We start from the raw sequence: 14,884 nt of genomic DNA, 5'->3' as shown, positions 1-14,884 counted from the left end.
AATAAGGTCGTTGTCTAATGACAACCAAATAATTACACTATGCAATTTTTTTTTTTACTATATGTATATTTATACGAAAACACATTATGACCTCTGGTACATTTATAGTCACCAAAACAAATACTTGAACTACATATAGCAAGAGTATAACACCATAGTACAAGAGAAAAGAAAAGAATCTAATATAAATTTAAAATGCTTCTGACGGATATACCTTGTAATTAGGAAAAGAAAAGAATTTAATACAAATTTAAAGTGTTTGATTGATATATTTTGTAATCGTGGTTGTCTTAAATATTTTAGTGACAATATTCTAATCTTAAAAATTGGACTCCTAATAAAAAAAAGCGCAATTTTAATACTTAAAAAAAAATTAGTCTCTATAAAACAATTCTCAACTTTTTAGTCCTTAAAATTGATATAACCCTTAAAAGAATGTGTATAAAATTAAAATAGAGATTAGAAGTGAATAAAAAAAAAATTAAAAACTAAACTTGAAAAGTCGTAATTTTGTAAGAATTAAAAATATATTTAATCAATTTTATACTCTCACCTAATTGGAGGGATTGTACTATTGAGGTGTTTGCACAACTCAATAGTCTCTCTTACTTGTAAGGAAGAACTATAACACTAACACACACGTCGTTGATATAAATAATAGGTGATACAAATTTATACACTCTTGCATCATATTAAATTTTTATATTAAATCTAATTTATCTTTAGAAATTGAATCATTATTTTAAAATAAAAACCCAAAACATTTTAACTAAGACAAAATTTTATCCGAACAATAATTCAACAAATTGTATTTTAATTTCAAATATAAGTCAATAATTACATTCTAAAAAATATTAATTAAATCATCAATCTTTATCTACTTTTTCCATCTTAGATTGATGTTGAATATCTTTCAACATCATTGGACAATTATAAATCATATTGTCTCTCATTAATTTTGTTTATTTACTCTTATCTTTAGAGATAATTTCTAAATAAACTCTATTTAATTGTTTCTTGCTTCACCATTTTCTTACTTGCATAGTATACGGAAAGATCTTATAAAAGAATCATTTCTAACTTTAACATACTTCTTGGTAGCAACACTAGTGCAACAATAATCAAACAACCTTCTTAAGGATGAAATCAAACAATATCAAAACATCTCAACAAAAGTAGATATATCAAACTTACTCAAAGATAATATAAAACTATTAATAAACTATAAGTTTAAATGTCTTAATTAATAATTGTGGTCTTCATGTGTTTTTTCTTCATAATTTTGATTTCTTTATTTCTTAAAATTCACACGTTTGATTATTCTCTCAATTTTGCTGAAATGACAACTTAATAAGATGATATGGCAACATATCATATTAAATTTACATTTTAATTATTTTATATATTTATAATAAAACTAGATTTATTTAATTTAGATTTTTAAAATAAAAAAAATTAAAAATTAAAATTAAAAATTGAAAAATCAGACTTAGAAATTCCAAAAGAACAATTGAAGAACTGAATAACTATGAGGCTGTGAATCTTATGTCCACATTATTATTCTCTTCCAGATACTACAAAATGCACTCCATTGCAAACTCAAACTCCTTTAAACTCCTTTCAATAAAAAACCTTTCTCATCATGAAGCCCTTTCTTTCTTTGAGTATGCATTTTTAATTTTGGTTTAAACTAAAATTTTAGTTTTTATTTTTTTAATTTGTTTTATTTTTAAAATCTAGATTAAGTAAATGTTATTTAATTATAAATACATAAAATAATTAAAAATACAAATTTAATATGACATGCTACTAATCACCTTATTAATTGCCACTTCAGCAAAATTTAGAAGGGAATAATCCAATGTTTAAATTTTAGAAAATAGAAATCAAAATTGCAGAAAATAATAATATAAAAACCAAAATTACATATCGAACTATTTAAATTTAAATTAAATAGATAAATCAAACTAAATGATAAAAACAAGTTATTAAAATTGCAGAAAAAAGACAAAAGAGAACAAACTTATTTCAACAACAAATTATATGGCTAGCTCGTACATGTTTTATGGCTGGCTATGGTGTTGCCTTTAAGCAAATAGGGATTTAAATTTAATTCCCTTGTTTTGACTCCACATGGGCCAAGCCCATTAATCTTAATCTTTTTTATAATAATAATAGTAGTAACTAGTGAGTCCCACTTAAGATTTAACCCATATATAAAAATTATCAAATGCTAAAATTTTGAGAAATTCATCTATTATCGAATAAAATATTTAATAAAATATTTAATAAAATAGTTAACATAATATCCAAATTCTCATATAAAACGAGGTCCTTCCTTTGTACAAGTGTCACTAGATATGATTAAGAATGAGTTAACATTAATATTTTATTAATAACATCAATATTAAACAAATAGACATCGCCATTGTTGAATCCTTTCATCCCTCACATTCATCTTCACCTTTTTTTTCTTCTTGCATATATAAACCTTATTAGTCGCAAATACTTTGGTTTAGCGATTGAATTATTGGCCATGATTTTATTGTCATTAAAGTGCAATTGACATATAGTGTCACTATAAATCTCTTTTACACTTACATGCAATAAAATTGTTTATTTTGCTATGTGATATCATTAACTTTGGAAAGCAAAAACTAGACAAATGTGAGGGTCGTCAAGACAAATCTTCACTAATTTGTGTTAAAATCGTGATTCTCCTTATGTATTTTAGGAAGTTTTATATTTGTTGTATTTATGTAACAGTTGTATCTTGCTATTATTAGGTTTATGTATTTAGGATCAATCCCATAATCACAGGGATCTGTTTCCTTAGAATTAGCTGTCCATATTTCTTAAAATAAGCTGCAGGCTCATGTATGTATATAGGTCCAGTGACCTCATAATAATATAAGAAAGAATATTATTCCTTCTAAATTTAAGATGGTATCAGAGCTCCTAATCCTTGGGAGCCTCTGACCGTGTCTGTAAACCCTAAGTTGCAGTCTTCATTGCTGCGCTACCTTTAAGCATTGTTGCAGCCTTCATTGCAGCCAACCCTCTCTACCTTGATCGCACCTGGTCATGGCTGAGGTCATGAATCCTATTCTGGAAACTGGGGACAGACCCCAGACTGCTGGAGAATTGCAGAATGTTCATTCTGCGTATCGGTTAAATGGGAATAATTATCTCAAATGGTCTCAACTCATTAGGACCATCTTGAAAGGAAAAGGAAAGGTCAGTCACCTGACTGATAATGCACCTGATGAAACAGATCCCAAGTTCAAATCATGGGACGAAGAAGACTCCATGATCATGACGTGGCTATGGAATTCAATGGTCCCAGAAATCAGTGATACCTGCATGTTCCTTAAATCAGCAAAGGAAATTTGGGATGCAGTAGAACAAACTTATTCTAAGGCCAAGGATGCTGCTCAAATTTATGATGTAAAGGTAAAAACCGTGGCTGCCAAACAGGGAAACAAATCAGTTACAAAATATGCCAATCAACTCAAGTCTCTATGGATGGAATTGGACCACTATCAAGTTATAAAAGCAAAGTGTTCAGAAGACTCAACAATCCTTAAGGAGTATATTGAACAAGATAGAGTCTATGATTTTTGGTAGGCCTAAATCCTGAATATGACCAGGTCCGAATCCAAATCCTGGGAAAAGAGAAAGTCATCGGGCTTAATGAAGTGGTAGCCATTATCCGGAGTGAAGAAAGCAAGAGAGGACTGATGCTGGAGACCTCAACCACTGAAAGCTCCGCAATGATAGTTGAAGGAGGAACAATCGTGGTTGCTAACCAGAGGAAAAGTGGAGTTCCAAATATGGAGAAAAAACACGAGGAGGTCTGGTGTACCCACTATAACAAGTCGCGCCACACAAGAGAGAAGTGCTGGAAATTACATGGAAAACCCCCAAGCCGAGAATGGGGGCCGAAAGGAGGCCCTCCTAAAAAAGAAGGGCAAACACACATTGCTAATGGACAAAGGGAAGAATATGTCCAGCTGAATCATGAAGAGATAGAACGGGTAAGATCCTTCCTTAGTAAATTGGAGAAGCCCACGGGTACATGCTCCTTAACATATTCTGGTAAGTTTCCACTTTCTTTTGGGCTTAATGTTTCAGATACACCATTTACACATTACTGGATATTAGACTCTGGAGCCACTGACCATATGACCCCTCTACCCAAATACTTCTCCACATATTCCATATGTCCTAGCAACAAGAAAATTTCTACAGCAGATGGAACCCTTATAACTGCAGCAGGACAAGGAGAGGTCCAAATAAGCCCATCCATAACATTAAAAAATATCCTTCATGTCCCTAAACTGTCGACCAATCTGATTTCTATACAAAAATTCACCAAAGATCTCTCATGTAATGCTATTTTTCATAGCAACTCTTGTATATTGCAGGACAAGAACTCGGGGAGGACGATTGGACATGCTAGAGAATGGAATAGCCTATACTACATGGACGATCCTAATCTGCCTACCAAGAGCCGCTCTCTCATATCTGAATCTACCATGACCAATAAAGAGAAAGCTCAACTATACCATTGCCGGCTAGGACACCCTTCATTTCAAGTTGTAAAAGTGTTTTTCCCTTCCTTGTTTAAAAATTTAAATGTCGAAAGTCTCCATTGTGAGGTGTGTGAGCTTGCTAAACACAAGCATGTACATTTTCCCATTAGCAATAAGATGAGTCATTTCCCTTTCTTTCTTGTTCACACTGATGTATGGGGTCCTGCTTATGTTCCTAATATCTCAGGTGCTAAATGGTTTTTAACCTTCATAGATGATTGTACCCGAGTGACTTGGGTTTTTCAATTGAAACAAAAATCTGAAGTTAGCTTCGTGTTTTTTCAGTTTGTCTCAATGATTAAAAATCAATTTGGGGTCGGTATCAAAAGAATTAGGTCTGATAATGCCAAGGACTATTTTAACCTTGTACTAAACTCTTTTTGCCAAAAGGAAGGGATAATTCATGAGTCCTCATGTGTGAACACACCCCAATAGAATGGGATTGCAGAAAGGAAAAATGGGCACCTATTAAATCAAACTAGAGCTCTACTTTTTCAAAACCATGTTCCTAAGAGATTTTGGGGGGAAGCTCTTCTTACTGCCACCTACCTAATCAATAGGTTACCCACTAAAATCTTAGACTCAAAAAGTCCCATGGAAGTCATATCCTCATTCTACCCACACTTGGATCCTACAAATAAACTCCAACCTAGAATATTTGGGTGTGTATCCTTTGTGCATGTTCATAGTAATGAAAGGGGAAAATTGGACCCTAAGGCTGTCAAATGTGTATTCTTAGTGTACTCTACCACACAAAAGGGATACAAGTGTTTTCACCCCATATCAAAAAGATTCTATGTGTCAAGAGATGTCACATTCAACAAACAATCGAGCTACTTCAAGTAGCCTCATCTTCAGGGAGAGAATGTAAGAGAGGAAGATGAGACTCTCATGCTTCCAAATATGACATTTGGACCTGAAATTGGGACAAATGGCATTGTTGTCCCTGAAATTGAGAGAAGAACAAAACCTGCACCTGAACCAATAGCAGGACCTACACCTACACCTGCACCTGAACCAACAGCAGGACCTGCACCTGAATCAACAACATGACCTACACCTGCACCTGCACCTGAACTTGCATCTGAACTAACAGCAAGGTCTGCACCTGAACCTGCACCTAATGGTGGAAAATTTGGGAAAAATCTGGCATATTCAAGGAGAGAAAATGCCATTCTAGAATCTGGCAATGTCCAAGAATCCAACCCATCATCACTGCATGAGGTAACACCTTCGAATCCTATAAACTCCAATGATTCTAACGAGTTTGTTTCTGCAAATCTAGAAGCACAGGTGGACCAAAATCTAGACCTACCCATTGCCCTTAGAAAGAGAACTAGAACATGCACCCAACAACCACTTTACCCACTATCAAATTTCTTATCCTTTGAAAAATTCTCACCTACTCATAAAACCTTTCTCACAAACCTCAACTCCACACACACACACCTTCCTCTATATCTGAAGCATTATCTGACAGGAAATGGAAACAAGCCATGGATGTGGAAATGGAGGCGTTAAACAAGAATAGGACCTGGAAACTTGTCACCCTACCCACTGGAAAAAAACCAGTAGGATGCAAGTGGGTATATATAGTTAAATACATGGCTGATGGGACCATTGAACGTTACAAGGCAAGATTAGTGGCCAAAGGCTTCACTTAAACCTATGGAGTTGATTACTTGGAGACATTTGCCCCGGTTGCTAAGATAAACACAGTCAGAGTAATATTGTCATTAGTAGCAAATCATGATTGGGACCTGCAGCAGTTTGATGTGAAGAATGCATTTTTACATGGAGACCTTGAAGAAGAAATATACATGGAGTTGCCCCCTTGTTACAATGGACAGGTTGCTGCTAGAACTATTTGCAAGCTAAGAAAGGCTCTATATGGGCTGAAACAATCCCCAATAGCATGGTTTGGAAGATTCACCAAAGTTATGACAGGTCTAAGCTACAAACAAAGCCAAGGGGATCACACATTATTTATCAAACATTCAGTTTCAGGGGGAGTAACAATTTTATTGGTGTATGTAGATGATATTATAGTTAGTGGGGATGACAAAAAGGAGCAACAAGTGCTAAGTAAATGCCTTGCCACGGAATTCGAGATCAAGACATTAGGGAGACTTAAATATTTTCTGGGAATTGAAGTTGCCCATTCCAAGAAAGGAATCTTCATATCTCAACAAAAATATATTACTGACTTGCTTAAAGAAACAGGGAAGACAGCCTGCAGACCAGCAAGTACTCCAGTTGACCCAAATATAAAGTTGGGAAGTGCGGATGAGGATATTGCCGTGGACAAGGAAATGTATCAAAGACTTGTGGCCAGGCTTATTTACTTATCTCATACTAGACCAGACATTGCTTTTGCTGTAAGTCTAGTCAGTCAGTTTATGCACCAACCAAAGGAAGCACATTTACAAGTTGCTCTTAGAATTGTCCAGTATTTGAAAGGGACCCCAGGAAGAGGGATTTTGTTCAAACGAAACAAGAGTGTAAGTCTTGAAGCATATATGGATGCGGACTACGTAAGGTTAGTGCTAGATAGGAGATCAACTACTGGATACTGCACCTTCCTTGGTGGAAATCTAGTGACTTGGAAGAGCAAAAAATAGAGTGTAGTAGCTAGATCGAGTGCTGAAGCAGAATTTCGAGCAATGGCCCACGAAATATGTGAACTTCTATGGCTGAAGATTATATTGGAAGACTTGAAGATAAGGTGGGATGAACCTATGAGGTTATATTGTGACAATAAATCTGCAATTAGTATAGCCCACAATCTGGTGCAGCACGATAGAACTAAACATATAGAGGTTGACAGACACTTTATCAAGGAAAAACTAGACAGTGGCATGATTTGCACACTATATGTGTCCACTCAGAATCAACTTGCAGACATACTCACCAAGGGGCTGAACTGCATTAACTTTGAATGAATTATATCCAAGCTGGGAATGGAAAACACCTATTCACCAGCTTGAGGGGGAGTGTCAAAACCGTGATTCTCCTTATGTATTTTAGGAAGTTTTATATTTGCTGTATTTCTGTAACAGTTGTATCTTGCTATTATTAGGTTTATGTATTTAGGATCAATCTCATAATCACAGGGATCTGTTTCCTTAGATTAGTTGTCCATATTTCCTAAAATAAGCTGCAGGCTGATGTATATATATAGGTCTAGTGACCTCATAATAATATAAGAAAGAATATTATTCCTTCTAAATTTAAGAATTTGAAATGGTCTTAGGGCAAAAGGTGAACTTCCACAAGAGTATGATAGTAGGGGTTAATATGAATCAATGCGGCTACAATATTAAAATTGTAGACAAAATACATTTTCTATCTTTACTCATTTAAGTTATATGAAAATATCTTATTGATCCTTTAGTTTTATTTTTTTTGGGTATTAAATTAGTTATTTTTGTTTATAAAAGCTACAATATAATTTATTTTTTTTAATCCTATCTTCATTTCAATCATTTTTAGTTAGAGATTTTTAAAACTAAACTATAAGTTTTGTTATCATATCATATTAAAGAACATAATAAATTTCATGTGATTTTATTATATAGATTAAGTGAATTCACATTTAATTTCAAAAACCCCTAAAATATATATTATTTAAATTCTCTCTTGTTTAATTATTTTTTTTTTAAAATTTATTGGGGATTTATGTTCTTATGATTATTGTAATTAAAATCTTTTAAGAATTACGTGAATTTATTGAAAAAATTGAGAGAAATTTAGATTTTAATTTTGCTTATTTGAAAGATCATTGATGTAATCATTTACAAACATAAATGGCGAACTTGACACCAAAAGAAAGATAAATAATTAATTTGTTAAAAAAAAGATAAATAACTACTCTGTTATTTTTGTATAACTTAAAAAACTGCATGATGTATTTTGTCTAAAGTGTAACGTATGACTTTCATTCATATATTTGAGATTACCGAAAGGTATAAATCCAAGAAGAGTGACTTTCATTCATATATTTAAGATTACCGAAAGGTGTAAATCCAAGAAGAGGTTACAATGGGGACCATTGGTTACAACAATAAGAAGAAGATTGTCCTCTTGGAAAAACATAAATCTATCACTAGTATAGTATATTAGTTCTCAATTAGTCACAAATTAGTCTTGTATATTAGTTCTCAATTTTCAAAGCTCCATCAGATATAATTCATCTTATAGAATATCTTTAAAAAAAAAACTATGACTAAAGAGACAAGGAAACTACATTGGGTGAATTGGGATAAAGTGTGTAGGAGAAAGAGACAAATGTGGTTAGGTACTAAGAACTTTGAGAGCAATAATTATACGATGGAACCTTGAAAAAAAGAGAGATAATTCAGTGATGTTACCATTGATTTTGTTGATGTGTTGAAGGTATGAACTTGTACCATTTCGGTGATTTACTAAAAATAATAACTACTATTTGATACTGAAAATATTAATTCATACAAGAATCCTCAACCATCAAAGCATATAAATCTTATCCAAGATACTTGCAACATAATAACTTATTCCCTCTACTTCATATACTAAACTAATTATCTTACTATATATTTGTCAACTTCAAGGCTCCAATATCTCACCACTTCAGCTTTGCAGGGAAGTACTGCAAGCAAAGAAAGATGCATTGGTACAAACTTTAAACTAGAAAAATCATCCTTCATTTTTATTTTTTAATTGGAAGCATTATTGTTAAAAAGTGGTTATATTAGCGCTATTATATAACAAAATTTGAATAAAATGTTATTATTCTGCGACATATTATTGAATATAAAATATTGTGAAATAATAGTTGTACAAACGCTATAGCAATAGCACTATCGCATAGCAAAATTTGAATAAAATGTTAATTTTTTCGCGATATGCTATTGACAACACTGATGGGAAGAAAAGAAAATCAAAACTTTCTAGAGGTGCTGACCTTTTCAATGAGGGAGAGATAGTATGGTTTCACCTCTTCAACATCAACTCTAACTTTGCTCTTGCTGTAAAGATCAAATTTGCTGCAAATGATTGAATGTAGAGGAAAAATAAAGTTAGAAAAATAATATTAACCAATCTTTTCTTTGAAGACTTTATAAAAAATAAAAAATCATCATCATGTAATGTTACTTGAAAACATGGAGCCATTTTAGATTCTCAACATCCTCATCATTCATCAAGTGTTTATAGGCTCCTTCTCTATGTAAGGCTGCAAAACAAATTATTGAACAAAATAAGATTACAAATACACCATTTGATTGGTTATGAACTTTTAGTGTTAATTTTCTATCAATGTAATTTTTACTACTAAGTTGAACTTACCATAGAATGAATGGTATCTTATAATGAACAAAGCAGCTGAAGGCAGAGTAGTATTGTTCTCCTTTGCCACCTTAATACAATACCAAAATTTTAGAGCTTTATTTAAAAATTAATACCATTAATATCCAACATTAGGAAAAAAAATAACTTGGATTTTCAAAGGACTTACTAGATACATGTAATCATCATGTCCCCATGACATCATCACATTGTTAAGTCCACATTTCTCAGAGTAAATTCCATATCTGGTATTGTATGCAGAGTTGTAATAGTCTGGATTTTCCTTAAAATACTGAAGTGGAAAAATGTAACATATATTAGATGTTTAATTTTCATAATTTGTTTTTTTTTACTCTCTGTCCAAATAGAAATTAAGTCAAAAAAATTACCTTGTTGTGAACAATGGATTCATCAAATCTACAACCAACTGGGTATGTGTCACCTATACAAATATAGAAAAGTATTAGAGAGCTGAATTTCAACTAGAAATTGACAACAACAAAAATTGCAAGTTATGTATAGCCTTTCAAAACCAAAGTATCAATGTCCCAAGCAATATGTTTACTTGGTGAGCTGAGGAAAGTTGAAGTAGTACTACTAATCAAGAGGTCTAAAGTTTCAACCTCTACAAAATCGGATTGTAAGGTGATGATTGCTCTTACGTATAAATATTGTTCATGTCTTATCTTATCCAATGTGGAATTCTTTAACACTCCCCTCACGCCCAAAACTGAACATCTGGATCGTAACTCGAGTGGCCCAATAGTGGCGGCCCAACGGATCTATGATAGATTCTGATACCATATTAGAATTTGGATTGGATTTGTAAGATAAAGATCAGCCCTACTTATAAACACATGTTCATGTCTTATCTCATTCAACGTACAACTCGCAATATATAAAAATGCAAATGAAACTTCACACTTACCTACAACAGCCCATTGAGGAAGTCCTCCAAAACTAGGAAGGAGAAGCACTTTACCAAGATCTATATTGAATCAAATTGGTTAAATATTAGTATAAATTTTAGTTAATATATCCTATCTTCTTATTTCAAAATTTTCATGTAAAACCACAAAAATAATTAGCATGGTAAACTTCTAGCACATTAAAAGATAAATCTTTAATATAATAAGTCATAAGTAGCAATGCAATTTAAAAGGGTGATTAAAAAGTATAGAAACTACCATGGATAAGACCAGTTAAGTGCAACCAATCTTCATTTGGGTACTCCTTTCTTATAGCTTCAGCTGTTTGTAGCAAGTGTTCAATTTGTGGTTCATCCAAATCAGGGTCACTCTCATCCACCACTTCATTAAGAAGTTCACAACATTCCCATATACTCATTTCTACTCTATTCAATTTTCCATATTCCTCTCTCATTTTCTTCACCTGTTTATCATATATATAATCATCATCATCATATTAATATCATTACTCATCCCTTTATAATTTTAATAGTATGTTAATTAATTTATTTTTTATGTCATTTACAATTTATTGTGTTCAATTATTTAAAAGTAATAACGTTTAAGAATAAATTACACTGCCGAATTAGACATAAATTAAATTTGTGTATGCTTACAAAATCAAAGGATTGATAAATGTGGTTTTTTCTGTAGAAGTTCTCCACTCCTTCTCGCCTTTCACTTTCAGCATCATAATCCCTGATAATTAACAATTGGGAGAACCAAATAAGATTTTATATGTAATTTTTTTTTATGGTAGATATGTAAAATATATTTTGAGACTAATAACACCAACATAGCTAAATAAGTTGTACCAATTTTAAAAATTATTGCAACTTTGTTATTAATAATTCATAATAGTTGTAATGTATAGTAAAAAATAATTATAAGATGGTTAAGCATGGTATATTATTTTTGGAATGAGACTCGGTACAATACTAGTGAAGTCTAGGCATATTTTTGGTTTGACATTCATCTATTGAAAATTCATTGCCAAAATAGAAAAGCAAGATGACGTGGCTCAAACAAACATAAGCTAAATTAAACTAAAAAATAATAATTTTTGTCTTCATCATTATAGTATATTATGTTGATTGATATTTTTTACAAAATATGGGCCAAAAGCTTGATGGGCCTGACATAAAGAACAGAGAAGGGGTAAGAAAAATGGGCCGGATTGATAAAATAATCCACAAATATTTAAAATTTATGGGCCGAAACAAAAATTCAAAGTAGGAGCTCTCTTTTTTGTAGACGACAAATATTTTGACACAAAAAAACAAAGGGTGAACCAATTCATAAAATGAAAATATTTTTGCATCCAAAAGGAAAAGGTTAACAAAAGAATTTAATAAAAGAAAAAGCATGAAATTGGTGTGTGGCAGCAGAAACAAACAGTGAAGAGGTGAACCTAAAAGTGTGTCCAAATGAGTTGGCATGAGGTATAACAAATTCACCATCCAACACAAGTTCTCTCTCATTAACTGCCACCGTCTTTGCCTCTACATCAGATCCTGTAATTATTTTTTATACAAATAAGTATACATATTCAATGTTGTGTATATTTTTAAATTAAGATTAAGAAATTTTGTATATATTTAATTTTACAGTATTGATTGATTAAATCAATTGAGATCCATAAAATTGAGTTGAAATTGTAAAAACTATACAAAATTAGGGTGATTTACCACCAAATTTTATGGTGGATCCAAACACTTTGTTGATTCAGGTTCCATGAGATTGAAGAATCATAGTAATCTGGGAGAAGAATCTCAGTTTTTGTTTTTTTAATTAATCATGAATATTAAAAATATAAATTTAAATATGATCTTAATTGAACGGTTTAGATTATCTGACCCAAGAACTAAAAATCTGGTCCGAAAGAAATCCATTCGATACGGAAAAGGACAATATATTACTATCAAAGGAAATCAGTGTATAATTCATTTTATCAGCACCGTTTAAATTTAGTCAAAAAAATTTACACTTAAAAAAAATAGGAATAAAACTGTTTTTGAAAATAAAAAATGGATTTTTTTGACAAAAAATGGAATTTTCTATCAAAAGGGAAAAATTAATAAAGTTTGCTAAAAATAAAGAAAAGTTAAAAAAAATTACCAAAATAATCAGGTTGATCAATGAGGATAGTCATGTTGAGGGTGTGAGAGAGAGTATTGAGAAAAAATGAAAGAGAATAAGAAAGAAAAGAGAAAAAGATGAATTTGAAGTGTTGTGTTGAAGCGTTGCTATTTATAACTGGCCGGAGAGTCCTTCCCTGAGAATTGGAACTTCATAAGTCCTTCTCTGAAAATCCTAACATTACATTTTCTTTCCTTCTTTTCATCTTTGGTACAACCATGTTTATCACCCTTTAATTTTTTTCTATAGATAAATAACTATTAATATTTCTTACTAAAGAAGAATCCAACCAACCCCATTTAAAAAAATTATATTCAGAAATAAAGTTACAAACAAGTTGATAATCTCAAACAAGACAACAGAGTCCGATAAGAACAAATGTGGTTAACTTTTGATTATATATAATTATATTCTAATATGTAAATATAAATCTTAATATATGTTAATACACCTAAAATACTGTGATGATTATTACTTTAATAAATTAATAATCAATATGATTGATCAGGCTAAATAAAGTAAAAATAATAACCCCAGAATGTATAGGTTGCTAAAACAACTTAATTTTAGTATCATCACACTTAATTACGTTAAGTAATCTTTCAATATTATAACATGATTAGACTCAAAGAACATTATAAAATATCTCTCCATATTTTTAATAAATTCTTTTATTTTTATTGAAAATATTTCTAAAGAGAACACTTTTAAAATATACTGGAATAAATTTTATTAATTTGAATAAAAAAACTAAATTTTTAATAATTTTTTTGATTAAATTAATAAATTATTTTTACTTATAATCAATATGTTGATTTCTTATAATAAAGACAAATGACATACGTAACCTGATGTGTGGGACCTACATTGGCTGATTTTTTTATGATACTGAGTCAGCTATGAGTTGGATCTGATAATATCTGTGGTAGGTGGGGTCCAGTGACGTGGCGTCCAGTCAAAACATTTTTTTCTTTCCGTTTCCAATGCAAACGTGATTTTAATTGATTTTATATACAACAATTCTTATGTGCTCTTCTTTGGGTTAGTTCGATTATTTAGATTCACTATTTTATTATATAATTAATTATATTAATTTAAAATTTTATTCTTTATTATTTTTTAGTCAAAGATATCTTATGTTATATAAGACAACTTATTTTAATATTATTGTTTATAGTGACGCGAGGGTAGTTACAAGTTTAAGTATATATAGTTACAAATTATTAAAGTTAAATATGAATTTATATCTTATATTATAAACAACTCTATTTAGATGATAAAAAATTCAATTACAGCTCTCTTTAGATAATATAAAGAATTAAATTCAATTACAGCTCTCTCTAGATAATATAAAGAATTCAATTGCAGATGCGACAAGATTGAATCAAATAAGTGGTTATTTTGTCGCTGTATGTTCTGTTTTACCACCGTCCATTTTCTTGCCACAAATACAACACGTATCGGTACTTGCATTCAAACACCTCCCTCTTCAAAGCATTGAATCCTTCCACGTATAAAAGGTTAGTTTGTGCATATTCACTATTTATGCGACCAAAACAGTGCACAGGCTGTATCGAATATGGTACAAATATTATAATATTTAACTGTTATAATATTGTGTTCTCATTCTTCTATTTTAATCTATTTTAAGAATTTATTTATTTGATATAGTTGATTTATAAATTGATCTATGTTTTGTGGATGCCATAAAAGAATTTTAGATTTTAAAAATTCATTATTAATTTATTGTTGAAAGATAAAACATCTCGTAGACTAATCTAAATAAGAAAAATGAAGAAAATAAAACAATTTTTTTAATAATTATTCCAATGGACTTCCTTTTGAAATGTTATCTAG

General features: G+C 31.0%; 1 protein-coding gene across 1 annotated transcript; it reads right to left on the bottom strand.

The window, feature by feature from the left end:
* Nucleotides 1-9,015: 9,015 nt before the first annotated feature.
* On the bottom strand, nucleotides 9,016-13,274 carry LOC101493267 (inositol oxygenase 1-like). Its single transcript, XM_004510269.4, has 11 exons — nucleotides 13,007-13,274; nucleotides 12,300-12,402; nucleotides 11,506-11,587; nucleotides 11,108-11,312; nucleotides 10,849-10,908; nucleotides 10,310-10,362; nucleotides 10,090-10,212; nucleotides 9,921-9,990; nucleotides 9,729-9,807; nucleotides 9,538-9,619; nucleotides 9,016-9,222 (listed from the first exon to the last, which is right to left on the bottom strand). The coding sequence occupies exons 1-11, from the start codon at nucleotides 13,038-13,040 to the stop codon at nucleotides 9,196-9,198; spliced, it is 918 nt and encodes a 305-aa protein (XP_004510326.1). The 5' UTR covers nucleotides 13,041-13,274; the 3' UTR covers nucleotides 9,016-9,195.
* Between the last annotated feature and the right edge of the window lie 1,610 nt (nucleotides 13,275-14,884).

Source organism: Cicer arietinum, chromosome 7, assembly GCF_000331145.2.
Source record: "Cicer arietinum cultivar CDC Frontier isolate Library 1 chromosome 7, Cicar.CDCFrontier_v2.0, whole genome shotgun sequence".
NCBI classification, from domain to species: domain Eukaryota; kingdom Viridiplantae; phylum Streptophyta; class Magnoliopsida; order Fabales; family Fabaceae; genus Cicer; species Cicer arietinum.
Note: the sequence above shows the minus strand (reverse complement) of the source record. Positions and strands in the feature narration are given on the sequence as shown.

Excerpts from the sequence above, each read along its gene's own strand:
- LOC101493267 (XM_004510269.4), bottom strand. The coding sequence starts at position 13,040 with ATGACTATCCTCATTGATCAACCTGATTATTTTG. Across the intron at positions 11,313-11,505 it reads TTTATCAATCCTTTGATTTT|GTGAAGAAAATGAGAGAGGA; the intron begins GTAAGCATACAC and ends TATGATAAACAG. Across the intron at positions 10,363-10,848 it reads TCCTCAATGGGCTGTTGTAG|GTGACACATACCCAGTTGGT; the intron begins GTAAGTGTGAAG and ends ATATTTGTATAG.